Genomic DNA, 25,909 nt, shown 5'->3' with positions numbered 1-25,909 from the left:
TTTATTTATTTATTTTATTTTATTTTTTTTTTTTTGAGATGGAGTCTCGCTCTGTCACCCAGGCTGGAGTGCAATGGCACAACCTCTGCTCACTGCAACCTCCGCCTCCTGGGTTCAAGCTATTTTCCTGCCTCAGCCTCCTGAGTAGCTGGGATTACAGGTGCATGCCATCATGCCCGGCTAATTTTTTGTATTTTTATTAGAGATGGGGTTTCACCATGTTGGCCAGACTGGCCTCCAACTCCTGACCTCATGATATCCCCACCTCAACCTCCCAAAGTGCTGGGATTACAGGTGTTAGCCACCACACCAGCCCACCTCAACCTCACATAATTTTTAATGAATATGAATAGCGTAATTTAACTGTTCTCCTACTATTAAACATTTGTTTGTGTTTTAAAAACATTTTTAATTCAAATATTTGTATATCCTTGTGCATTAAAAATTAGTCATCATTTCAGATTGTTTTCAGATGATTTCCTAAAAGAGGAATTACTAGGTCAAAGGATATGATCCTCTCTAAGCCCCTTCTCATTTAGACAGAACACTCACTGTCAGTCAGTAGACCTCTCTGCTGAAGAATGCACACACAAGGACTGTTGATATCATGCCCTTGGTTCACTGCTTCTAAGAACAGCTTACCACCATCTGCTAGCAGAGTAGGTGGTCATTACTTTGTATCTTCCTTGACATCAGCTCCTTGCAGCATTGTGTGATTGAAATATCTTGAATTTTTTTTTTTTTTTTTGTTTGTTTTTTTTTTTTTGGAGACGGAGTCTTGCTCTGTCGCCCAGGCTGGAGTGCAGTGGCCGGATCTCAGCTCACTGCAAGCTCCGCCTCCTGGGTTCACGCCATTCTCCTGCCTCAGCCTCCCAAGTAGCTGGGACTACAGGCGCCCGCCACCTCGCCCGGCTAGTTTTTTGTATATTTTAGTAGAGACGGGGTTTCACCTGTGTTAGCCAGGATGGTCTCGATCTCCTGACCTCGTGATCCGCCCGTCTCGGCCTCCCAAAGTGCTGGGATTACAGGCTTGAGCCACCGGGCCTGGCAACATCTTGAATTTGTATTCCTGTTCTCCTTATACCAGTAGCAAGACTTTGGACAAGTCATTCAACAGGGTCTTCAGTTTTCTCTATAAAGTGAGGATAACAGAGCCTACAGCACTGGCAGTGTGTACTACATGTGATATAATCTCAGGGAATGATAGCTACCACCCTAAGGCAGGTGACCCTACTGCTCAAAGCCTGCCCAGTCGGTGGTCCAGACCATTTTGGTAGATGCACGAGTGACACTTCACCTTGGCCAAGAAATACTTGTAGGGCGAATGAGGACCAGAACCTGAATTTATAAGACAGGATTCCCACCTTTCTGTTATGTCTACAGGTAGGCAGGGAAAAGAGTGGTATCATAATCCCTTTCAAACAAGAGATTTATTTGAACACCTTCTCAGCTTAGGCTGCCCTCACCTTTCCTTGCATGACATATTCATGATTCGTGCATTTCTATCACCTTTGCTAAAAGAAATAGATATTGCGTTACCCTTTTCTCATGTGAGTCAGCTCTTTTCAGAATTGCTTCTAACCACAGAGAACTCCTTACAGCTCCCTAAGTGTTGTTTGTGCACCTAGAGTACAAATTGACCTGTGTAAACTACCCTTGTATGGACATTACATTCACCTCCTTGCTGCCAACAAGAGAAGGTGGGTGTCTCTTCTCCTTTCTGGTGTTCTCATTCCCCAGAAAGGAGAATCCATTCAGCTGATATCAGTGCCTCTGTGGAAGGAGGTTTTTCTCCAACTTCTGTGAAGCCCCCCAACACCAAAGCAGAGCAGATAGGAGCACTCAGGGGCACAGCAGAGTGAGGGCGGGGCACAAGTTGAAATTTCTCTACAGTCTTATATTTTATTTAAACCATTGTCATAATTTTTTTTTAAAATGCTATTCTATCATATGTCCATTTTACTTTAATACTATTTTTTTAATTGCCCGATTAATTATTTATTTTTTTCCTCCCTGATCTCTAGTAAAATCCATGTCCTGAGAAGTTAAGCCATGGTTCTTCAGTGGCTTGTAGTAATTGCAAGCCCAGGGCTGTTCGGAAGCAGAGAGGAGTAGCTGTATTAGCTGTTCTCTCCTGGAGAAATATCACTGCAGGTATAGAATAGCTAAAACATCTTCCTTGTCTTCAGAGAACTAGCTTGGGTATGGGTGATCAGAGGACAGGCACAGAGGCTTAGATCATATATTTGCTAGGTACCAAGTAGAGTTACATCGTAACATTTTAAAACTTGTGTGAATTCAAATGTACTTGATGAGGCTAATTGTTTTTTAGGGTGTGAGACTGGTTTTGCTTGTCACTCCACTCAGCAAAAGTACGTATTCCAGTGAGTTGGAGATGAAATGGGAGATGTAGATTCTGCCCCTTCCTTGTGAATATCAATTTTCACACTCTTCTTGTAGCAGGCTTCTTGCTGGTTATAAACAATGTGTGTTCATGCATGTGTGTGCATGTGTGTTTAATAACATGGTGCTCACATGCAAGCCATCTTCTTCCTCTGATGTGCTAGAGGAGAACCAGTAGTGTTTCGGAAAAACCAGCTGTGTTGACTTCGCTGAGAGACGCATGTTCTCCAGTGTGAAGAAAGAAGTTTCAAGGGTAATTTTAACTAAAAGCAAAGTTCAACTTTAGCATCCCCACCCCTTTCCCCACGCATGAATACTCTGTTGTGACTCCAGTCTTAGATGCTTTCCCTGAAACCAACTGGAAAGCACCTCAATTCAAAGATAAGAAAACAGTTGCCCAGAGAGGCATGTGGCCTTCCAACAGTAGAGCTGTCTGCCCCAGAGTATGCACACTCATTCCATTGTGCCTTCTGCTCATATGATGTTTGTTAACTCTTTTAAATCCTAAACCAGTCAAAAAAACATTTTTAAAAAATAATCTAAACAGCATTTAGCTAAGGCCTCTAGAGAGCTGAGTGCAAGGTGTGCCTGTGCTATTTCCGGAAATGGCAGTGATTTATGCCTGCACTCTGGCTTGAGTTGTGACAGAACAGGCTCCAATGGATGTGGTTTTAGTGCCTTGTCTGTGATTTTCAGGATGCATTCAGGTAACTGCTTCCTAATGCATTCACCAAAGAGCGTGCTTGTGTGCTGAGCATGTGCTGGGGAGAATGCCAGCTGTGAGCGGGGAAACAGATGACTCAGCATTCCAGCGGGCTGCCTGCCCAGGGACTCTCACCATGACGGCTTTAATAACATGGTGGCACATTGCCTGGTAACCTGAGAGTTGGTGGGGTTTGTTTCTACCTACTATACCAAAAAGCCTTCTATCAACTCTTGGCCAACCACATCACGGTGGAGTAAGAGATAAACTTGGCTCTGCAAGCTGACTTTCTTTTCTAGTTTTCATGCCTCTGCCTACATTTTAACATTCATTCCCTTTTTCTTTCTATTTTTGTTTGTTTGTTTGTTTGGGACAGAGTCTTGCTTTGTTTCCCAGGCTGGAGTGCAGTGGTGCAATCAAGTGATCCTCCCACCTCAGCGTCCCAAGTAACTGGGACTACAGGCGCACACCACCACTCCAGACTAATAATAATAATTAGTATTATTATTATTATTATGGAGCTTTAGAGCTGGGTTCCAGGAAAGCTGCTTTCAGGTACTTTTTTTTTCCTCCATCAAAATCTCAGCATATGCAAAGGCAGTAGAAGCAAATTCACTCATTAGACACGCTTTAAAATGAGACTTTGCTTATGGTAGAGGCATTAGATGTAGGACGTTAGAATTAGAATCTAAAGGGTGGTAATATTTTTTTCTAGGGAAAGAAATGTAGAGAGTACTTTATAAAAACCACAAGAGTAGACAGGCTTGGTGGCATGTGCCTGTGCCCTGGCTGCTTGGGAAGGTTGCTTGAATCCAGGAGTTTGAGGCTGCAGTGAGCTGTGATCACACCTGTGAATTTCACAGATCCTTTTAATGTCCAGGAGTGGTGAAGAACTTGTTACTACTTCTTTGAATTTTGGGAGTTGCAACCTTCTATTGATAAAAGCAGTTCCTCAGCACATGGGAAAAGTTCGCCCTCCCTGATTCTCCTGCAGGCTCACTGTCTCCTCCCACTTCCTCTCTCTGTCCCGCTCTCTCTCTCTCTCTCTTCCTTCTTTCTCCTTCTCCCACCCCTCTGTATTACCTGTGTTAGACTCAAGAGTAATGTCCCTCATCATGCTTCCTCTCCTAGCGGCCTAACCTGCTCCAGTTCAGACCTGAATGCTGTTTTTAGGTCTGGTGTCAGCAGCAATAGCCCCCATAACAGGGAAGCAGCTTACTTAAGGGAAAAGAAAATAAAGAGCTAGAATAGTCATCCTAAAATCCTAAATCCACAAGGAAGTGATGTGGTCATTTAAAAGCAGAAGCAACAATACAAGTGTAGAATCATTGTGTTAAATGCCCAGGCAGGATGGGACTTTAAAATCAAAACAATTCTTACTCAGATTTGCGCCACCATTCAGGGACGTTTGGTGATCCTCGGGGTTTCAGTGTGTAGGTTCTAGACAGAACTCACCAATACAATAAAGTTAGTCATTGGGCACATTATCTCATCAAGGCAAAGAGTGAAATTGATGTGGAAAATAAAAATAACATCCTCATTCTTTATCCATTTCCCTTTTGGAGAAGTGTGACTTTTTTTTTTAGAAGTGTGACTCTTTTCCGAAGTCAAATATTGCCAGTTACAACAAGTACATTTCATCGTCCCAAGGCAACCTGTAGTCTGGAGAGAGGATTTCATTCCCTTCCTTTAAAATAAACTGTTCTCTCTCCACAGAGGATGGGAAGCACAGGCACAGGGTTCCATGAAGGCACGGAGGGTCTGACCTGGTGTTCAAGGAGGTGGTGTTGGCATTTTTTCAAACCTTCTTGGTGACAGATCGTGTGTGATGTGACCTGGAGCTGCTCTGCATCTGTAGGTGGATTGCAGGGCTAGCGGGTGGGAAGAGGTGAAAGGCAGGCCTAGGAAGAGGACTCTTGTTCATAGTGCAGCATCCTGGCACCATCAGGAAAGCGCTGAGTGCTTCCAGTGCTGGGAGCATGGTAAGGGATGGTTAAAGGGAACCAGAGACAAAATTGTCCCGTTTACAATTGATATGAAATTTCTGTGACTCTTTCTTTAATAGGTTGGGAGAGGCTGCTTTTGGTGACCGACACCCTCCCTCCCAGGGGCCATGACTCACCTCAGAGGTGAGCTAGCTCAGCTCTGCTTGGCTGATAAGGACCCATCATTCTGTTTCTCCAGTTCCCCTCCTCTCCTCAGGGGTTTCACTTGGTTAATGAATAAGCTGAGTCATGAGGTGTAAGTAAATTCTTTTTTTTTTTTTTTTTGAGATGGAGTCTCCTTCTGTTGCTAGGCTGGAGTGCAATGGCACCATCTCAGCTCACTGCAACCTCCGACTCCTGGTTCAAGCGATTCTCCTGCCTGAGACTTCTGAGTAGCTGAGATTACAGGCACACGCCACCATGCCCAGCTCATTTCTTTATTTTTAGTAGAGACAGGGTTTCATCCTGTTGACCAGGATAGTCTCGCTCTCCTGTCCTCGTGATCCACCTGCCTTAGCCTCCCAAAGTACAGGCGTGAGCCACCGCACCCAACCAGTAAATTCTTTTATCAGATGAAAACCACTTCAAAACATCCACAGAGACACATTTAATGAAAGTGTAAATAGTGCAGCCCAGCAGCTCCTATATTAGCTTACTCACAAATAGACTACGCTCTTCAACTGCCGAAACCTATAAACCTTAAAACATGTGCTGCTCTGTCAGGCTGTTTGCATACATGGCTATGGGAAGTAGAAGAAACATGGAGCACTGTGCTTTATCACTGTATCACTAATATTGTGGCAGATTTAATACTTCACAAACAGCCCAACAAGTTGCCAAAGTTAGCTAGGTTCAAAAGTGTTGTCTCAATGCAGGCGGTGTGTATGCCTATTAGGTGTATATTTGTACCTGGCATCCGAAGTTCCTGAGAACTAGTCCAGTTGGAAGGACCCAGCTTGAATCTGTAGATGCAGCCAATACCTCCAGCCAGCGCTTCAGTTACACGCAGGCTGTGATGAGGTTGTGTCCTAAATGTTCTTTTGTTGATTAACCTTTTAGAACACAAAGCACATTGTCGCATAGTAATGCTGTTTTGAATGGTGGGTGTCAGTGAGCTGTGGTGTTTATAGAGTTCAGGTCAGGCAGAGCCTGTTTAGTGGGTCAGGAAATCAATGCTGGTAGATGCCAGCATTAAAAAAAAGAGGGGAGAAAGTCGAAGAAAAGGACATACCAGAGTGGGTTTCATGTAATATAAGTAGGTATTGTTTAGTGATACTGTTGGAATTTAAAACCTATTGCAGGCTGTATGCTGGCATTAAATTGGGAATCCCTCAGGCAGGGGAAGGGGCGTCAACAACGGGTTAAGTACCGGCTGTGCATGGCAGTCCAGCACAGTGACATCAGGCAAGTTATTTTAACATGTCTCAGGCACTGTTCTGTCATATTCAAAATAAGACTGCTTTACAGGGATAGGATTAGAGATGGAAGAAAATAGATTAACGTGTTCGGATATAGAATAACGTGTTAGGATTAGAGATAGTAGAGTACCTGGTGCTTAGTAACCTCCCTATAAACCATGATTGGTATCTGTTTGTACTTCTTTATGATACGTAATAAGCAGACCTTAAAGATACAGCATTAGCTAAGCCGTGTACTAATAAGTCTTCCCTGGAGTGGAATTTATTCAGACTTCTTGACGTTTAGGATCTGCCATTTCACATGATCTAGCAGATCTTTGATTTTACCTTAAATTATTCTTGTGTAGTTGAGACATCAATCTTAATTTTCTCCCATGAAGTGTGAAGAATGTTGTAAATTGCTTAGGTCTTTCAGCTGTCTGTCAACTTCCTCAAGACTGTTAAGTATGGAATTGCTTCCCAAGTCTATTTTAAGTTGTGTTTCGTCTTTTAAAAAAAGAAGGTTTTCTTCTGCTTTTTTTTTTCTTTAAGTAATAGTTCTAAACTTTTTTCTGAACTCTCATCTGCTTCTACTTGATACCGTCATAAATTCCTTCTTACTTTCTGCACTTCACTACCCACTTTTTAAGCTACCGTGTCAGCACTTGGGAACGCCTTTTGTGTGTTGGGCTGGCTATGAGCACAGTGGCTCTGTTGACTGCTTTGCGGGGCACGTTAAAGTTGTCATCAGCAGCATGCATCAGGGTCAGGGAGCGGGGGCACGTTAAAGTTGTCATCAGCAGCATGCATCAGGGTCAGGGAGCTCGGGCTTCACACCCCAGCTCTGCTGTCAGAATCACCATCTTCGGCGGGCCACTCAACCTCTCTCGGCCCCTGTTTGCATGACTGTGGAAGTAGAATTGTTACCCACCTTGTGGGGTGATTTTGAGGAGAAAAAGAGCATTGGGCAGATTGTTAGCACTAGTTGGAAGGTCACATCTCTGGCAGGGACATTATCAGGTGCAAGCTCCATGGCCTCTTCTGCTCTTCCTGTCTTCCCAGGTTCCAGCCCTGGTGCTTTTGGGAAGATCCCTCCCCTCCCCCGACCTCGACCCCTCTATGGGGAAAACCGCCAGCTCCCAGGTGCAGCTTCCTGCCCCCAGATTCACAAAGCTGTCCATGCACACACCTCCCTCTTTCTTTGCCTCTGTCAGACATGTGTCCCCACCATGTGCTCCAAGTCCCTTCTCAGGGGCCTTGTGCTACATCTTATCCATGCCCACCCATGGGCAGAATCCCTTTCACCTATTCAGAAGAACTCCCACAACCCCAGCTCGCCTCTTCTCCCAAATCTTTCCTTCCTTTTCAGAATTCGAAGCATCTGCAGTCACCACCCTTGCCGTGGTTCCTCGCTCACTCTCCTCTCGCTGTGGTCCCCACATCACTGAGCCTATTCTTACTAAAGACCCACTGACCCCCTTGCCACACCCACCAGGCAGTCTTCTCACCTTGTCTGAGTGCTCAGTACCCTGACTTCTTTGTTTTTTTGGAGACGGAGTCTTACTCTGTGGCCCAGGCTGGAATGTGGAGTGCAGTGGTGTGGTCATAGCTCACTACAGCCTCAAACTCCTGGGCTCACGATCCTCCTGCACAGTCTCCTGAGTAGCTGGGACTACAGGTGTGCACCACCATGCCTGGCTAATTTTTCTTTTTTAGTAGAGACTGGGGAGTCTCACTGTGTTGCCCAGGCTGGCCTCAAACCCATGAACACGAGTGATCCTCTCACCTTGTCCTCCCAAAGTGTTGGTGACTACGGTTGTGAGCCACCATACCTGGCCTCTTCTTCCTCCTTGAAGCAATGTTTTACTGAATCCCTAGGTTTGCCCTTCTCCTTTTCAGGCCACAGCTTCCCAGGCTCTCATGCCTGCCCTCCCCATCCATATGAGGATTAAAGGCCAGTGCTCCTAAGTTCAGTCTGGAGGCTTCTGTGCTTATTCTGCACCTTCTCCTCAGCAGTTCCATCCTTTCTCGGGGCTCGAACCACCTTCATGCCAGTGATTCCCAAATGGATTCTCTCTGCCCTTTCCACATTTCCACCGATGTTTCCCAGGTACTTCAAAGCCACCATCTACCCCATTCCTGTGTTCCCACTATCCTGTTCCCTGGTCCCAGATGGTACAACCCTGCACTGTCCAGGCTAGGACTCGGAGGACTGTGTAGTTTCTCTGTGTCCCCACCCCTTCTATCCTAACAAGCCACCGCCCTTTCTCTCTGTATTTATTACCCTGGCGTCCTGCTGATCTCCCGGAATCTTTCTCAGGAGGAGGAGATCTGACCACAAGGCCCTCCTGACTAAACTCCTCAGTGTGGCACACCTCTGCCCATCGCTCCGGCTGCACCGCTGGCTTCCTCCCTAGGATTTGCTATTACGGTTATTCATCCTTAGTCTAGACTGTGTCCCTTTCTCAGATGAGTCACCTCGTATTCCTTCTGCCTGGATCACAATTCCCCACCTCCAGAATTTCTACACTATCTGCTCTCCCATCCCTTGTCTCAGGAAAGACCCAAGTGTCTTTTCCTTAGGGAAATTTTCCTGATCCCTAGGTGTGGTCATTTCCCCATGGGAAACTCCAGAGCAAGCTGCTTTTCTAACCCTCAGCCCACGGGTGATAGTCTGTGCACTCTTTCTCTCCCTGAGTACTGGGCTGTGTCTTTCTGATTCACTCTCAGCCTCAGCTGCCTAGTTTTAGAAGATAGTTTGTTCATGAATGAATGGATAGGTGAACAAATGAACAAGTGAGATTGAAATATACAGGCATTCATTAATGTCCACCAGAGATTGGTTCCAGGACCCCTGAGTATACCAAAATTCTCACGTACTCAGGTCCCACAGTCAGTCCTACAGAACCCATGGGTATGAGAGGCCCTCTATATAGGCAGGTTTTGAATCCCTCAGAGACTGTGTTTCCAAAATGTGTTGGGTTGAAAAATAATCTATATATAAGTGGACCCATGCAGTTCAAACACATATTGTTTGAGGGTCAACTGTATTTGTTTGGAAAGTAGTTAGCATAGTTCTTTACAAGCATTATAGTAAGTACTTAATAAATGGTGGCTTTAATAATTTTTGACTGACTTCTCAGCCTGTAACCATGAAGAAGAAAAGAAAAGAAAACACCAGGCTGGCTAATCAAAGCAGGGTTCCTTAGTGACATCATTCATTCAATGCTGAGGCAGTTGGCTTGGGCCATAGGAACTTATAGCCTAAGTGGTAGCTCTTCCACCCTCAGTCAGCTTGTTAATAGCTTGTATTTATTGTCACCTTTTCTGCTGCCCCTGCTCATGTTAAAATTATTTCCTACTTAGATTCCTGCCTACTTGGTGTTCCTCTACCAGTCTTTTCGCCTCCTTTACTCTTCCTCCAGATTGCAGGCTTCTTAAGGTCAGGGAATCTCTGCTCCCCACTGCTGCATCCCAGTACCCGGTGCCAGTGTTTATTGAATGAGATGGCTGGGCACAGTGGCTCATGCTGGTAATTTCAGCCCTTTGAGAGACCAACACGGGTGGATCACTTGTGCCCAGGAGTTTGAGACCAGCCTGGACAACATGGCAAAATCATGTCTCTACAGAAAATACAACAATCAGCCAGGTGTTGTAGCCTGCACCTGTAGTCCCAGCTACTCAGGAGGCTGAGGTGGGAGGATTGCTTGAGCCCAGAAGCTCGAGGCTACAGTGAGCCATGTTTGCACCACCACACTCCAGCCTGGGGAACAGTGAGACCCTGTCTCAAAAATAAATAAATAATAAATGAATGAATGAGATGAATGTTTTAACAGGTGGTTTCAGGAGAGTTGGGAGAAAATCAATTAACTAATTTTGGTCTCAGAAAATTTTGAAATTTGTAGTTCAGACTTTTTTTTTTTTTTAAATGGTTTCTTTTGTTGTTGTTGTTTGAGAGTATGCGGGGCAATGGAATGTCTTATAGTGGCTTTGGCAAAGTTCTTTTTGTCTGAATTATATATTTGTGATTTAACAGCGGTAACCTTGTTAATTAAGCACCCACTGTGTCTCAGGCCCTGTGATAAAAGCTTTGTAAGGTAGGTGGAGATGTTTGTTTTATGGATTAAAAAAAAAGAAGTCCAGGGAGGCAGGTAACTCACCCCAGACAACTTAAGGTTTGGGCAGGATTCAAACCCAGGCCTGTGTGGCCTCATAGCTTGTGGTTTTCCCATTTGACTTTGTGGCTTCCCTTTGGGTAGGTTTTAAGTAATTAAACATCACCATTGTCTTCATGTCTAGTTTGTAAAGACTGTTTTCTTTGCCGCTTCCATGGCCTTAATTGGAGAACTGTAAAGTAAAGTGATACGTGGGAACAGTGGCCAGCATGCATGCTTGTCAATATTTATTTGAGGGGAAGGATGGGGAGGTAGCAGAGTGGAGGGCCTGACTTGTTCTAAGTGACAGAACCAAGATCACATCCTGCCCTGTTCTGCTACATCCTAGTTGGGTGCCAATGGAACTTTTTCTCTGCCTTGTCAGTGAAGCGCTGATAACAGCACCTGCCCTCACCATGGTGAGGGTCCAGGCAGTGGGATCTGTGGAAGCTGTCTGTAGACACCTCGCTACTCTTACAGGTTCCTCTGCACTCTGAGTCTCTGTAAGCACGGCCCTCTGAGCCTGCTTCCTTTCCTTGATTCATTTCCTTTCCTTTCCTGAGTGCCTCTCATGGGTCAGGCGCTGTCATGGAGGCCCTGAGAAAGCAGAAAGGAAGGAATGCCGTCCTCCATTATCTTCACTAGTTCTGTCTGTCCCCTTTATGGGGCTCGGATCTCTTTCACTGCCCTAGTTTCCACTCTTCCAGCCTCAGGACTTTTTTAAAAACATAATTAGCCTTTGTTGGAGAAACACCCATGGTATGAAAGGAAGCATGAAGGACAAGGAATCCCAAGCTCTGGCTCCCAACGGTGTGAGCAGGCAGGTGAGTCAGCCTCTGCTGTCAGTGATAGTGACCTGTTTCCTGCCCAGGCAAAGCTGCCCGTTAGAGCCAGAGCCAGGGCCCCCAGTTTCTGGTCCAGGAACTTTTTTCACATACCAGGCTTCAACATGGGATTTTTAACTGAAAAATGTGTAAGTTTGTATCCTCATGCTGGCTTGTTTTTTCTCTTGAGTAGAAACAGGCTGCCATCAGACATAAAAGCTGTTTTTATTTATTCATTCATTTATTTATTTGCTTATTTAATTTCTTTTTTTTTGAGATAGGGTCTCACTCTGTTGCCCAGGCTGGAGTACAGTGGTGCAGTCTCGGCTCACTGTAGCCTCAACCTTGCTGGCTCAAGTGATCCTCCCCCTTTAGCCTTCTGAGTAGCTGGGACTATAGGTGTACACCACCACACCCAGCTAATTTATTTTTATTTTTTATGTTGTAGAGATGCGGTCACACTGTTGTCCAGGCTGGTCTCAAATTCCTGGGCTTAAGTGATCCTCCCACCTTGGCCTCCCAAGGTGTAGGGCTTACAGGCATGAGCCACCACGTCTGGCCTGAAGTTTTGTTTCTTCCTTTCTTCCCGTAATCATACATTGAATTCCTGGAAAACTACTATGGTAAACCCCAGGTGCTACAGAAATGAATAATGTATAATCCCTTCCCTCAAAGAGCACCTGGCCCTGTTTGGGAGACAAATAAATGTGGGAAAACAGAACTGAGATGAAAGGGCTGGACAGAACTGGGTTATTATTGAGGCAGACTTGCTGGTACCCAGCTGGTGTACCAGCAAGTTTGCACTTTATCTTGAAAATGCTGAAGGGTTTAACAGAAGAGAATGGATCATGTCAGCAGGGGAAGGATGGACTAGAGAGGGTGGAAAGGAAGGCTGTCATTTTCTGGGCTTGCCTGCCCATTTTTACTTCTTTGGGCATGTTGGAAATACATTCATTTTGCCATGTTTTTGTTAGATCACTGATTCCTCTTTGCAACTTAGTATCTGCCTAGTTCCTTAGATGGGTTGAGGGGAAATACATCTCAGATCATTTTGGAAAATGTTCATAATGACCATTAGGGTTGGGTATTTCTGTTTTCCTTTATTTCTAATATCTTTCTTTAAAGATTTTAAAGTTTGCCCTTTTGCAAAATCTGATAAAACCATCCATTCTCTATATGGTAAATTGGAGAGGCTGTCCATCTGTTGTAAATTTAAACTTGATCAAAACTTTATGGAATATGAAAAAACGTTTGTATCTAATATATTCATATATAAATAAGCAAACAAACACAAAGCAACCTTTGGTGTCATCCAGGCATGGGGTGACAATCGGAAATGACAATGTGGTGATTTAGGGCCTCAGGCTGGTGATTGCTCTGAGGGGAATAAGGAGAGGCCATCTTAAAGGGTGTCAGAGAGGGCACCTTTGACATTAAGGCACACGCTGGTATTAGAGGAGTAGGATTTGGGCCTGTGAAGTAGGCAGAGGCCACTCTTGACACACACCACTTCTGATCGTGGAGTAACACACCAGGTTATCACACAGGGACTCTTTCCAGCATTTGCACAAAGCTGTTGGGTGGAGAGATGGACACACTCTGCTTCCTTGCAGACAGATGCATGCCTTTGTTAACTCTACGTGACACAAACCGAGTCCCTTCCAGTGCATGTGGTGTAGTGGAAAGAATGTAGGCTTTGGTTGGGGTCCCAGCCTACACATGTGTAATTTATGGGACCTTGGGACAGTCCCTTCTTATGAGTCTCAGTGTCCTTATGTATAAAGCTAGGATAATGCTGACAGGATTTTCTCTGCTAACAGAAGAAATAGCCAATAAATAGTTCTCTTTCTTTGTTTTGTTTTATTTTTTTTTATTTATTTATTTATTTATTTATTTATTTATTTGAGACAGGGTCTCACTTTGTCAACTTGGCTGGAGTGCAATGGCACAATCTCAGCTCACTGCAACGTCCACCTCCCAGGCTCAAACAATCCTCCTGCCTCACCCCTCCGAGTATCTGGGACTACAGACATGCCTGGCTAATCTTTGTATTTTAAGTAGATACAGGGTTTCACCATGTTACCCAGGCTAGTCTTGAACTGCTGGACTCAAGTGATCCGCTGGCCTTGGCCTCCCAAAGTGCTGGGGTTACAGGCATGAGCCACCATGTCCAGTCCTCTTTGTTGTAACCATTGGATTAATACAAATATAGGCAATTCCCTTAGATATTGACAACTTGATGTTTGCTGAGAATGGCCATAGCAAAAAATGCAGGACTAATGGTGTGTAACTGCTTCAGCAGTTTCCTAGTACACCCTCCCGAGCCCCAAACAGTTGCTACAATAAACTGGTTTCAGCCCTCTAAGAAGCAGACTGCAAAAACGCCCTTGGCCGCCGAGCAAGGCTGAAGTCTGGCATCAGAGCCACAGTAGACATGTATACTACATGTATCCCACTCAGGGGCTCCACTTCCATGGGACCGAAGGTGTTGAAACAGGAGTAAGTTTGAGCTAATCTTAAAGAGACCTTCTCACTTAAGCAGATTGTATTGGAAATGGCCTTTAGTAGTTGGACAGGGTAAACAATGGAAAAGCTAGAATTTTTTTTTTTTTTTTGAGTCTCGCTCAGTCGCCAGGCTATAGTGCGGTGGCACGATCTCGGCTCACTGCAACCTCCACCTCCCATGTTCAAGTGATTCTCCTGCCTCAGCCTCCTGAGTAGTTGGGATTACAGGCGCGCTAGAAATTTTGTTTGTTTAAAACATAATGAACATCTGTGAAACCACCACTCAACCAAAGAATTAAAACATTACTAATAAATTACATCTACCTATTGTTCTTCTCCTGTCTAGTTTTCCTGATTACCTTCCAGCACCAGCTATTCTACTGAAGTTTGTGGTGATCATCTTCTTGCTATTTTTTGTTCTCCCTCTCATACACACCCCCACCACGTGTGTATGTATGTGTGTTGTGGGGCGTGAGGGGGATTGCATTTATCATTCACCGTTACATCACTGAGATTCATCCATTTTATTCTGTGTAACTGTAGTTCACTCATATTTTCTCTTAGACATTATTCCATTGTGTGAATGTACCGCAGATTTGTCCGTTTACCCAAGGATAAGGATTTGGAGCCCTCCCTCTCTTTCTCTTTCTTTTTAGCTGTTATGAACAGTTCTTTTTTGAAAACTCTTGTATTGATCTCTTATTATTCATGAGTGAAATTGCAAGGTCATAGGGAGTGAGAATGATCACCTTTAAGTGAGAACACTAACTTGTTTTCCAAAATGGTCGTACAACCACTGGGGATCCTGTTGCTCCACACCTTCCCAATAATTGGTATTAACGTTTTGGTAATTTTTGCCAACGCAGTAGGTATAGAGCCATGTCTCGTTATAGTCATGATTTGCCTTTGTCTGTGGCTGAGCACCTCTGCGTATGTCCACTGGCCTCACTCACCTCCCCCTGTGCAGTGACTGTACGTGCTTCTCATGCCTTGTGCCCACTTTTCTGCAGTTGTTTCCTTACTAGTTTGTGGCTGTTTTTATGTATTCTAGTGCTAATCCTGTCAGTTGAATGTCTTACAAATATCTTCTCCCAGTTTCTAGATTGCCTTTCTTCCCTTTAAAGTGTCTTCTGATGGACAAAGGCTTTAATATTAATGTAGCCAAACTTATTGATCTTTTCTTTTATGCCTATCCTTTTTTCTATCTTCGTAAATTCTTCCCTACTTCAAGCTCAGAAAGATACTCACTTATATTTTCTTTTCAAGTTCTCAGAGTTTGCTTTTTGCTTTTGACATTTAAGCTCTTCATCCATCTGGAGTGAATTTTTCAGCATGGTATGACTAAGAATCCAATTTCTTTTTTTTTTTCCTATGGATAAACAATTTTCCAGCTTTTCCTTTTCCCGACCGTTCTGTCAAAAATCAAAGTTTCACAGATGTATACGTGTTTTTCTAGGCTCTTAGAATTCTGTACCATTGGTCAGTTTATCTCAACACCATTACTCCACTGTCTCAATTCCTATAGCTTTGCAATAGGCTTTTTTACCTAGTAAAGCAAGTCCCCCTTCCCATGCTTTTTTAGAAATGTCCCAGCTATTGTTGGCCCTTTTGTTCTAATTTTAGAATTCATCTTTCAGGTTTCCCAGAATAACTGAGGTTTAATTGATGTATAATAAAATGATGTGCAGTTGTGTGCCTCAATAAATGCGTACAGTAATGTAATCAGCACTGCAATCAGGATATAGAATAGTTCTGTCACCCTCAAAATGCCCTCCCGCTCTTTGTAGTCAACTTCCTCTCCCATTCCAGCCCCAGCACCAGCCCAGGCTCTCACAACCACTGTTGTTTTCTACTGAGATTTTTTTTTCTTACTTTTAATTTTTTTCAATATTTAATTAAAATGTTGGAGGCCAACTCTGGACACACTGCCTATGAGTTAGCCCTGTTCCACAGAAGCTGTTTAAAAAATAAAATAAAATGTTGGAATATTTTTGCTGGAGTTGCAGTAAATCTATAAGTCAGTTTAGGAAGGAATCTACATCTTATGTTGTCTTCCTGTTCATAAACATAATGCATCAACTTAGTTGGAAAAGTCTTTGATTGACAGTAGTAGAAAGTTATTTTTAAAAAAAGTCTAAACATTTTAAGTAATTCCTTAATACAGGAAGCATTTTATAAGCTAATTGTCTACATAAACAAAATGCATATAAATACACAGTAGACATGTGGCAGTATTACATTGTTAAAATGTGTGTGTGTGTGTGTGTGTGTGTGTGTGTGTGTGTGTGTGTGTGTATGCCACATCGTGGTTCCAACCCAGCTTTGTTGCTTACCTACAAGACCTCAGGCAAGCTGTTTAGTTTCTCCGATGCTCAGTCTCTTTATTTGTGTGGTGACTAGAACATCCAAAGATTAAATGCTATGCTGTGTGCAGTGTCAAGAGACAATGGACCAGGCACAGTGAAGCCGGAGTGGTTGAGACTCTTATGTGAGGGAACTGCTCCCACTCACCTCCAGGGAAACAGGGAGGACTCTTGGCACGTTTGGTTCCCCAGTGGCTTTCACAAAGTGGCAAGACGGATAGATTGCCTTGAATCATTTCCCTGACAAATTTGGAAAAGGTTAGTGTTACCCAGCAGCCTGCTACATGCTGCTTCTGACAGGGGAGCTGGAATCACTGGAGGACACAGTTGACAGCCAATTCATTTTGCTGATTCATCCATTAGAGGCGTGGCTTCGAGCCAGAGCTTGGCTTCTAGATTAAAGGCCAAGAGCTGCAAAGCTGCTGGGACTCGAAGGAATGCTGGTAAATTATTGCCACGTGGAGGCCAGCAGTGAAAAGCAGACTGTTATTTATTTCCCCTTTTAAGTGATCCTAAATTCCAAATGTGCTCAGATAAATTCCCTCGCCATGGTTAGGGAGTTGTTTGTAACATTTGTCTATCAGCTGGGAGCTGAATTATTGAAAACAATCAGATACCATTAAATAGATTATCTCAGCTCCTCTATGACCCTGTCATCACCTTTGCTTTCATGGGGAATATTGACCCAAGCCTCCTCTCCTACTTGGTAATCCAAATTAAACTTGAGAGAAGGATTTTTTTCGAGGTAGGGTCTTGCTGTGTTGCCCAGGCTGGAGTGAGTACAATGGTGCACTCATGGCTCACTGCAGACTTGACTTCCTGAGCTCAGTCGATCCTCTCACCTCAGCCTCCCTAATAACTGAGACTGTAGTCTCAAGTCACCACATCTGGCTAATTTTTGTATTTTTTTGTAGAGAACAGGGTTTTGCCCTGTTGTCCAGGCTGGTCTCGAACTCCTGGGCTCAAGCAGTCCTCCTGCCTTGGCCTCCCAGAGTGCTGGGACTCTAGGCATGAGTGATCACACCTGACAACAGAGGGATTATTGCAGATGTCATCCCTTTTGGGTGTGCTTGCAAAATAAACCTTTTAGATTAAAGGATGCAATAGCCAGGCCGGGCACGGTGGCTCACACCCTTAATCCCAGCACTTTGGGAGGCCAAGGCAGGCAGATCACTTGAGCCCAGGAGTTTGAGACCACCCTGGCCAACAACGCAAAACCCTGTCTCTGTGAAAATTACAGAAATTACCCGGGCGTGGTGGCGTTCGCATGTAGTTTCAGCTATTCAGGAGGCTGAGGCACGAGAATCACTTGAACCTGGGTGGTGGAAGTTGCAATGAGCCTAGATTGTGCCACTGTACTCCAGCTTAGGCAAAAGAGCGAGACTCTGTCTCAAATAAATAAACAATAAATTAATAAAAATAAAGAACTTTCTTAAAAAAAAAGAAATAGAAGAAAATCCAGGAGATGCTCATTGGTTAACAATTGGTACAGAATAATGATGGTAGAACCAATGGGTTCTCATATATCCAGTTTGATAGATGAACATATTTAAATCTATCACAAGCTTAGGGAATCACAAGTTTACAGGGAAATCACCACTACATAAATCTGGTATGTGACAGTGTGACCTTTAAGAGAGGGTGGAGATTGTGTCTTGATTTACCAAATACCTGACATAGTTCCTGGGACAAAAACACTTAGTAAGCAGTTACCACATGGAAGAATGGGTGGACAATGTTTACTGGATATAACTTGTTGGGAGGCTGGGTAAATGAGTGAAAAATAACAGAAATATGACACATTAAAAGTAAGAAAAACAACTGTTCCAAGGAATAAGATTTTCAGGAAAGGATCGTATTTCTGTGGCTCTCTGATATGAGCAACTTTACTCAATAGCACGTCTCCAGAACCGCCTGCTTTCACCGCTTATCTCCTGAGTGAGGCAGAGCATGCTGTTTTGAGCTCACATTTCAGTAACCCACTCGACTTCTTTGGGAGACATTGTATAATATGAACATTCTCTGACACTTTTTTTTTTTTAGACATAGGGCTCTCACAGTGTTGCCCAGGTTGGTCTTCAACCCCATGGGCTCAAGTTATCCTCCTGCCTTGGCCTCCCAAAGTGCTGAGATTACAAGTGTGAGCCACTGTGCCCTGCCTCTCTAATACTTTGAGGGTTTTTTTTTTTTCCTTGTTCTCTTTAACTCTAGAGTGAATATTTAAAAGTACACAAACTTCTTAGTAAAAATTTGTGTTTTCTGAAGAAGTAGAGTATTTTCCTGTTTTGTTCTGTTTTTTAGATAACTAAATATTTAGGGCATGACATTCCAGAAACCTTTGTTGCACTAAGTTTTAGTGAAATCTGGCCTAGTTGAAGATTAAAATGTGTCAGGTGCCGGATGTGGGACATCTGCCTCTCATACAGTTGTCTTTCCCTCTGTTTTAAGGTCCCTGGTAAACTGGATTCCCTTGTCTAGTGCCAACATTCCCAAAGCCTGCATGCTCGTCACCAGCACTGTATTCTGCTCTGCGTTCAGTCACATCATTTTTATTGAGAACTATTCCATATGCAGGGGTTTTCTAGGTGCAGGTAGACAGATTCTGCTTCTGACATCATGGCACTTTGCAGCTACCAGGTACAAGGCAGCCCTGAACAGTGTGGCCAGGCTCTTAGGGTCTCACTGCCAGTGTGGGTAATAGTTGTTGGCAGTGATAGTGGGCTAGGAATGCATATGCCCAAACTGGAAGCCAGAACTAACAAATGGGCACCAAGAGGCCATCATTGATCCTCACTCCCATGCTACCATCGTGATCCATCCACAGCAGCCTCAGAAGAGGGGGCAGCATGGGATCAGAACACAACTGACCTGGCCTTAGTCTGAAACATTAACCCCAAGGGGGGATTAAGCCCCAGCTTTCAAGTACCCCTGCCAGCCAGAGCGCATTACGGAGAATTAGCAGTCTTTTAAGGCGGAAGGAGCAGAGGCATGTCCTAAGTGTTGTGCAGCTGTCTTAAATTTGCAGAGTACATGGGAGCTAAGCTATGAGCATGCAAAGGCATAAGAATGATGTACTTTGGGAACTCCAGGGGAAGGACAGGAGGGGGCGAGTTATAAAAGACTGTACATTGGGTGCAGTGTACACTGCTCAGGTGACAGGTGCACCAAAGCTCAGAAATCACCACTGAAGAACTTTTCCATGCAACCACATACCACCTCTTCCCCTAAAACTACTGAAATAAGATAAATAAAATACAAAAAAAAAAATGCATATGTAGTATAATTCCAGTTATAGGTAGCTTAAGAGAAGGCAAAATTAAGCCCTGATGATAGCAGTGGTGACAGCAAAGTTATCAAATTGAGGAAGATAATGCCGTAATTGTACTACACATCTGAGGTGTCTTCGTCCAGTGAAGGAGGGGTGGGAGGTTTTCTAAAAACAGGCATGAGGGTGAGGGGGATGTTCTTTATCTTAATTCGCTTGATGGACGACATGTGGGTGTACAAATTTGTTTAAAACTCATTGTAACAAAACAGGTAATAAAGTTAAAAAGTAAATAAATAAATAACAAAATGAAAATTACTTTCAAAAAATTTTTTTTGCGGAGTCCAGAGTGAGATACAGAGTGATGATAAGGACCCTGGGCCGGGCATGGTGGCTCACGCCTGTAATCCCAGCACTTTGGGAGGCCGAGGCAGGTGGATCACGAGGTCAGGAGATCGAGACCATCCTGGCTAACATGGTGAAACCCCGTCTCTACTAAAAATACAAAAAATTAGCCAGGCGTGGTGGCAGGCGCCTGTAGTCCCAGCTACTCAGGAGGCTGAGGCAGGAGAATGGCATGAACCCGGGAGGCGGAGCTTGCGGTGAGCTGAGATCGCGCCATTGCACTCCAGCCTGGGCAACAGAGCAAGACTCCGTCTCAAAAAAAAAAAAAAAAAACAACTACAACAAAAGAAGGACCCTGGTATTAGGGTTTGAGGAACCTGGTTTTGCATCTTATCCCTGCCACTTACCCAGGGGTGATCTGCAGCAAACCCCTGACCTCTGTGACCCTGCTTTCTCACATGTGAAAACATTTCCTCTCTTACAAGTATAATATGAAGATTAGATATAATGCATGTAAAACACTGCACACAGACTTACAGGAGATCTTCAGTGTATGACACAGTAATCACCACCACTGGCAATATTGTTTTTTGTTGTCATTTTATTTTAGGAAAATAGTGAGGATTTACAGTTTTTCCTTAGTGTTTTATTTTCATTTTGTTACTCTGAAAATGAATAATATCCACATAGTAATGTTGACTGCAAATATTTTGAAAATTAGTATTTTACTTACATCATTATGGTTCTTTACAGTTTATAAAGCACTTTCACACTGAAAAGGAGATTGGGGAGCAATGACTTTTTTTCCAGATGAGAAAACTCAGACTTGGAGAGTTTACAGGGTGTACCCGAGGTCATTTGTCTTCCAGGTGGCAGAACCAGGGGTCAGACCTCAGGCCTGATGGGGCTCCTTTGACCACCTTAGGCCACATTTCAAAAGTGGTATCTTTGGAGCTAGGCCAGACTTTGGTAAGCATTTTTTTTTTTCTTTTCCTTGTAGCTGTCAATACCAGCAAATATGCAGAAAGCTATCGGATTCAAACCTATGCTGAATATATGGGGAAAAAACAGGAAGAGAAGCAGATCAAAAGAAAGTGGACTGAAGATGGCTGGAAGGAGGCTGACAGCAAACGGTTAAACCCCCAGTGCATACCCTACGCCCTGCAGAATCACTATTACCGCAACAATAGGTAAGGGCTCTCAGCTGTTCATTTAAAAGGCCAGAGTTCTAGCAATAGCTTTTCTTGTTACTTCTTATAGGACTGTAAGTACTAAATCTGACTTTTGAGAAAGATGGCGTTTCTAACTTTTCACATCATTTCAGAAGTGACTACGAGCTGAATTCCCTGTATTTTAGAGACTGCTTTATAGACCACAGCTATTTTGGCTAATCCTCACAAAACCTCTTTGAGGTAGACAGGACTTTTTTTTTTTTTTTTTGAGACAGGGTCTCATTCTATTGCCCAGGCTGGAGTGCAGTGGCACAATCACAGCTCACTGCAGCTTCGACCTCCTGGGCTCAAGTGATCCTCCATCCTCAACCTGAGTAGCCGGGACTACAGGTACGCACCACCACGCCTGACTAATTTTTGATATTTTGTAGACATGAGGTCTCACTATATTGCCCAGGCTGGTCTCAAATTCCTGGATGCAAGTGATGCTCTCACCTCGGCCTCCCAAAGTGCTGTGATTACAGGTGTGAACCACTGTGCATGGCCCAGGATATGTCTTATTCCCATTTTAGGGATGAGGAGATGGAGGCTCTGTGTCTTCTTCAGTAGTTCTGTGAGAGAACCAGGATTAGAACTGAACTCGTGTGTCCCATCCCTTGCTCTTCTCAGTACGACTGCCTCTGCCTGATCTCTTGAGCTTTCAGATCCTATGGATACTGAACCATGTGCCTACTGTAGAAAGAATGCTTGACTCACACTTCCTTTTACCACCCATAATCCTCCCTGTAGAAGATAAATGTTGGCAACATTTGGTATCTTTGTGAAACTACAAAACACATATAGAAAATGGGAAAAGTGTATACATATATATGTTCATTATAGAAAATTGTGAAGTTTAGAACAATGTGAATTAACAAGAGAAAAAAATTAACCATAATCCCAACACCCAGAAGCAATCACTGTTAATATTTCAGATTGCCCTCTGTACTTTAAAAATGGTTTTTTAGAGATTAAAGAAATTGAGATATGATTAAGATAAAATAAAATGCAGAGATCGTAAATGTTTAGTTCAAAGAGTTTTAACAGTTGTATGCAGTCATATAACCTCCAACCAAAGCGAGATACATAGCATTTCTATTTCCCTTGAATTTCCTTGTGTCCGTTTTCAAACAATCCCAAATTCCCACTACAATTCCCATGACCCTAAGCAACCATTTTTAAATTTTTACCACTCTAAGATTAGTTTCACCTATTCTTGGAATTTATAAAAACTAGAATCGTTTGGCATTGTGTTTAACTTTTTTGCTTAATATATTTTTAAAATTCATCCTTGATATTGCGTCCCAGTAGTTTTTTTAAATTGTTGAGTAGTATTTAATTATGTAAATATACAACATTTATTTTACCCCCATTCTCTTGATGGTGGACATTTGAATTGTTTCTCATTTGGGGCTAGTATCAGTAAGGCTGCTGTGAATGTTTCAGTAAGAGAATTTTTTTTGTCTGCATATGTAGGAGTAGAATTATTGATTTTTAGGATAAGTATGTGTTTAAACTTTATAAGAGCAAAGAAACAGCTCTCCAAAGTGGATATAGCATTTTATAGTATGAGTTTGATATGCCATTTTATTATGTGAGTTTTATTTACTCCACATCCTTGTCAGCATTTCATGCTGTTAATCTTTTATTTATTTATTTATTTATTTATTTATTTATTTATTTATTTATTTTTTGAGACAGGTCTTGCTCTTTTTCCCAGGCTGGAGTGCAGTAGCGCGATCTTGGCTCACTGCAACCTCCTTCCTGGGATCAAGCGATTCACAGGCCTCTGCTTCCCGAGAAGCTGCGACTACAGATGCGCACCACCTCACCCGGCTAATTTTTGTATTTTTAGTAGAGATGGTGTTTTGCCACATTGGCCAGGCTGGTCTCGAACTCCTGACCTCAAGTGATCCGCCTGCCTCAGCCTCCCAAAGTGTTGGGATTACAGGCATGAGCCACTGCACCTGACTGTCAATCTTTTAACTTTAGTCATCTTAGAGGGAATGAAACAGTATTGCATTGTGGTTTTAATTTGCATTTCTCTCATCACTAATGATATTGACTACCATTTAATGTTCTTGTTGACCATTGAGGTGGCTTTTTAAGTCTCTTGCCCTTTTTAAAATTGGGTTGTTTGTCTTTTTGCTATTAACTTATAGTTCTTGTATGTAGTCCGGATACATAGCCTTTGTCAGATGTTTGTGCTGCATGTGTATTTTTTTGGTTCTGTGGTTTACCTATTCATTTCTTTGTGATGTTTTTAAATGAGCACATATTTTTTACCTGTTCTTCTTTTCTTTTGAGACAGTCTTGCTTTGTTGTCTAGGCTGGAGTACAGTGGTGCAATCTCAGCTCACTGCCACCTCTGCCTGTCAGGCTCGAGTGATTCTCGTGCCTCAACTTCCGGAGTAGATTACAGATGTGCGCCACCACACCTGGGTAATTTTTGTATTTTTAGTAGAAACAGGGTTTCGCCGTGTTGCCCAGGCTGGTCTCGAACTCCTGGCCTCAAGTGATCTGGCAGCCTCGGCCTCCCAAAGTACTGGGATTACAGGTGTGAACTACCACACCCAGCCAGATATCTTTTATTTTCATGAAGTCCTGTTTATTAAGTTTTTCCTTTTATTGTTAGTGGATTCCCCTCCTCCCCCCAAAATATTTGCCTACCCTAAGGTTGCAGTGATTGTCTCTTCTTTTTTTTTTTTTTTTTGGTAGAAGGTTTGAAATTTTAACTTTTACATTTAGGTCATGACCCATTTCAAATTAATTGTGTATGTGGAGTGAGATATGGAGATCAGGGTTTATTTTTTCCCATATGACTGACTGGTTGTTCCAACAACATTTTAGCAATTTGTTTAAAAGAGTTTTCTTCCTTTATTGGTTTGACTCACTCAGCCACCCAAATAGCTGGGGACTACAGCTACTTGCCACCACTCCTGACTGATTTTTAAAAATTTTTTTTGTAGAGACAGAGTCTCACTGTGTTTCCCAAGCTGGTCTCGAACTCCTGGGTTCAAGTGAACCTCCCACCTCGACCTCTTAAAGCGTTAGTATTATAGGTGTGAGCCACCAGGCCTGGCCTGGAATTGTTTCCTAAATGTCATTTTCAAACTGTTTGCTGCTTTTGTATAGAAATATAATTCATTGTTGCCGGGCATAGTGGCTCATGCCTGTAATCCCAACACTTTGGGAGGCTGAGGCGGGTGGATCCCCTGAGGTCAGGAGTTCAAGACCAGCCTGGCCAAACACTGTCTCTACTTAAAATAAAAGAATTAGCCAGCTGTGGTGGCAGGTGACTATAATCCCAGCTACTCGGGAGGCTGAGGGCAGGAGAATCACTTGAACCTGGGAGGTAGAGGTTGCAGTGAGCCGAGATAGCGCCATTGCAGTCCAGCCTGGGGGACAAGAGCAAGACTTCATCTTAAAAAAGAAAGAAATATAATTCATTGTTATATATTGACTTCATATCTTGCAACCTTTTTAAATTCAGTTATTTGTTCTTATAGGATTTTAAAAAATATTCCATAAGATTTTCTATGTGCACAATTATGTTGTATGCTATTAACAAGTTTTATATCTTTTCTAGTCTTTATGTCTTTTATTTATTTTTCTTGCCTTATTGCACTGACCAGCACATTTAGCATATGGTTAAATAGAAATAGAGAGAGTGGATATCCCTGCCTTGTTTCCAGTATTAGGGTGGAGAAGTTCAATGTTTCCCCATTAAGTAAGATTTTAGTAAGAATGTTCATACACATTCTTTTTCAGATTGAGGAAGTTGCTTTCCATTTCTAGTACGTTAAGAAATCATTCAACATCACAAGTGGATATTGAATCTTTTCAGGTGCTCTTTCTGTATCTTTAAAAATTGTCTTATGGGTTTTGTCTTTTATTTATTTATTTTTAATATTTCTGAGACAGGGTCTGTTGCCCAGGCTAGAGTGCTGTGGCATAATCATAGCTCACGGCAGCCTTGAACTCCTGGGCTCAAGGGATCATCCCACCTCAGCCTCCTGAGTAGCTGGAACTATAGGTGTGTACCACCACACTTGGCTAATTTTTTTATTTTTGTAGAGACAAGAGTCTCACTATGTTACTCAGGCTGGTCTTGGACCCTTTGGCCTCAAGAGATCCTCCCACCTCCCAGAGTGCTGGTATTAGGTAGCTGTGCACCTGGCCATCCTTTATTTTGTTAATATTTTGAATTACACTAATTGATATTTGAATGTTTAATCAGATTTATATGCCTGAAAGAAATCCCACTTGGCTGTAAAGTATTTAATATGTTGTTGGATTTGATTGCTGATATTGTGTTAAATATTTTTTGCATCTCTGTTCATGAGGAATATTAAACTATAATTTTCTTTTCTTTTCTTTTCTTTTTTTGAGACAGAGTCTCGCTCTGTCGCCAGGCTGGAGTGTGCAGTGGCGCAATCTCGGCTCACTGCAACCTCTGACTCCCTGTTTCAAGCGATTTTCCTGCCCCAGCCTCCCGAGTAGCTGGGATTACAAGCACACACCACCATACCCAGCTAAACTTTTTTGTATTTTTAGTAGAGACGAAGTTTCACTATGTTGGCCAGGATGGTCTCAAACTCCTGACCTCATGATCCACCCGCCTTGGTGTCCCAAAGTGCTGGGATTACAGGTGTGAGCCACTGCGCCCAGCCTATAATTTTCTATCTTTGTCAAGTTTTGGTATCAGGGTTATGTTGATCTCATAATAATAATAATTATTATTATTATAAAAT

General features: G+C 43.0%; 1 protein-coding gene across 1 annotated transcript in view; it reads left to right on the top strand.

Annotated features, from left to right (window-relative positions):
• PARN (poly(A)-specific ribonuclease) overlaps window positions 1-25,909 on the top strand; it is a 160,272-nt gene that overhangs the window by 87,376 nt on the left and 46,987 nt on the right. The window contains exon 9 of the mRNA XM_017864534.1: window positions 20,945-21,134. Coding sequence (XP_017720023.1) covers window positions 20,945-21,134 — 190 coding nt within the window. The remainder of the gene's footprint in view (window positions 1-20,944; window positions 21,135-25,909) is intronic.

The sequence above is a fragment of the Rhinopithecus bieti genome, unplaced genomic scaffold, assembly GCF_001698545.2.
Source record: "Rhinopithecus bieti isolate Rb0 unplaced genomic scaffold, ASM169854v2 scaffold_76910, whole genome shotgun sequence".
Classification (NCBI taxonomy): domain Eukaryota; kingdom Metazoa; phylum Chordata; class Mammalia; order Primates; family Cercopithecidae; genus Rhinopithecus; species Rhinopithecus bieti.
This window is presented reverse-complemented; position numbering and strand designations above follow the sequence as displayed.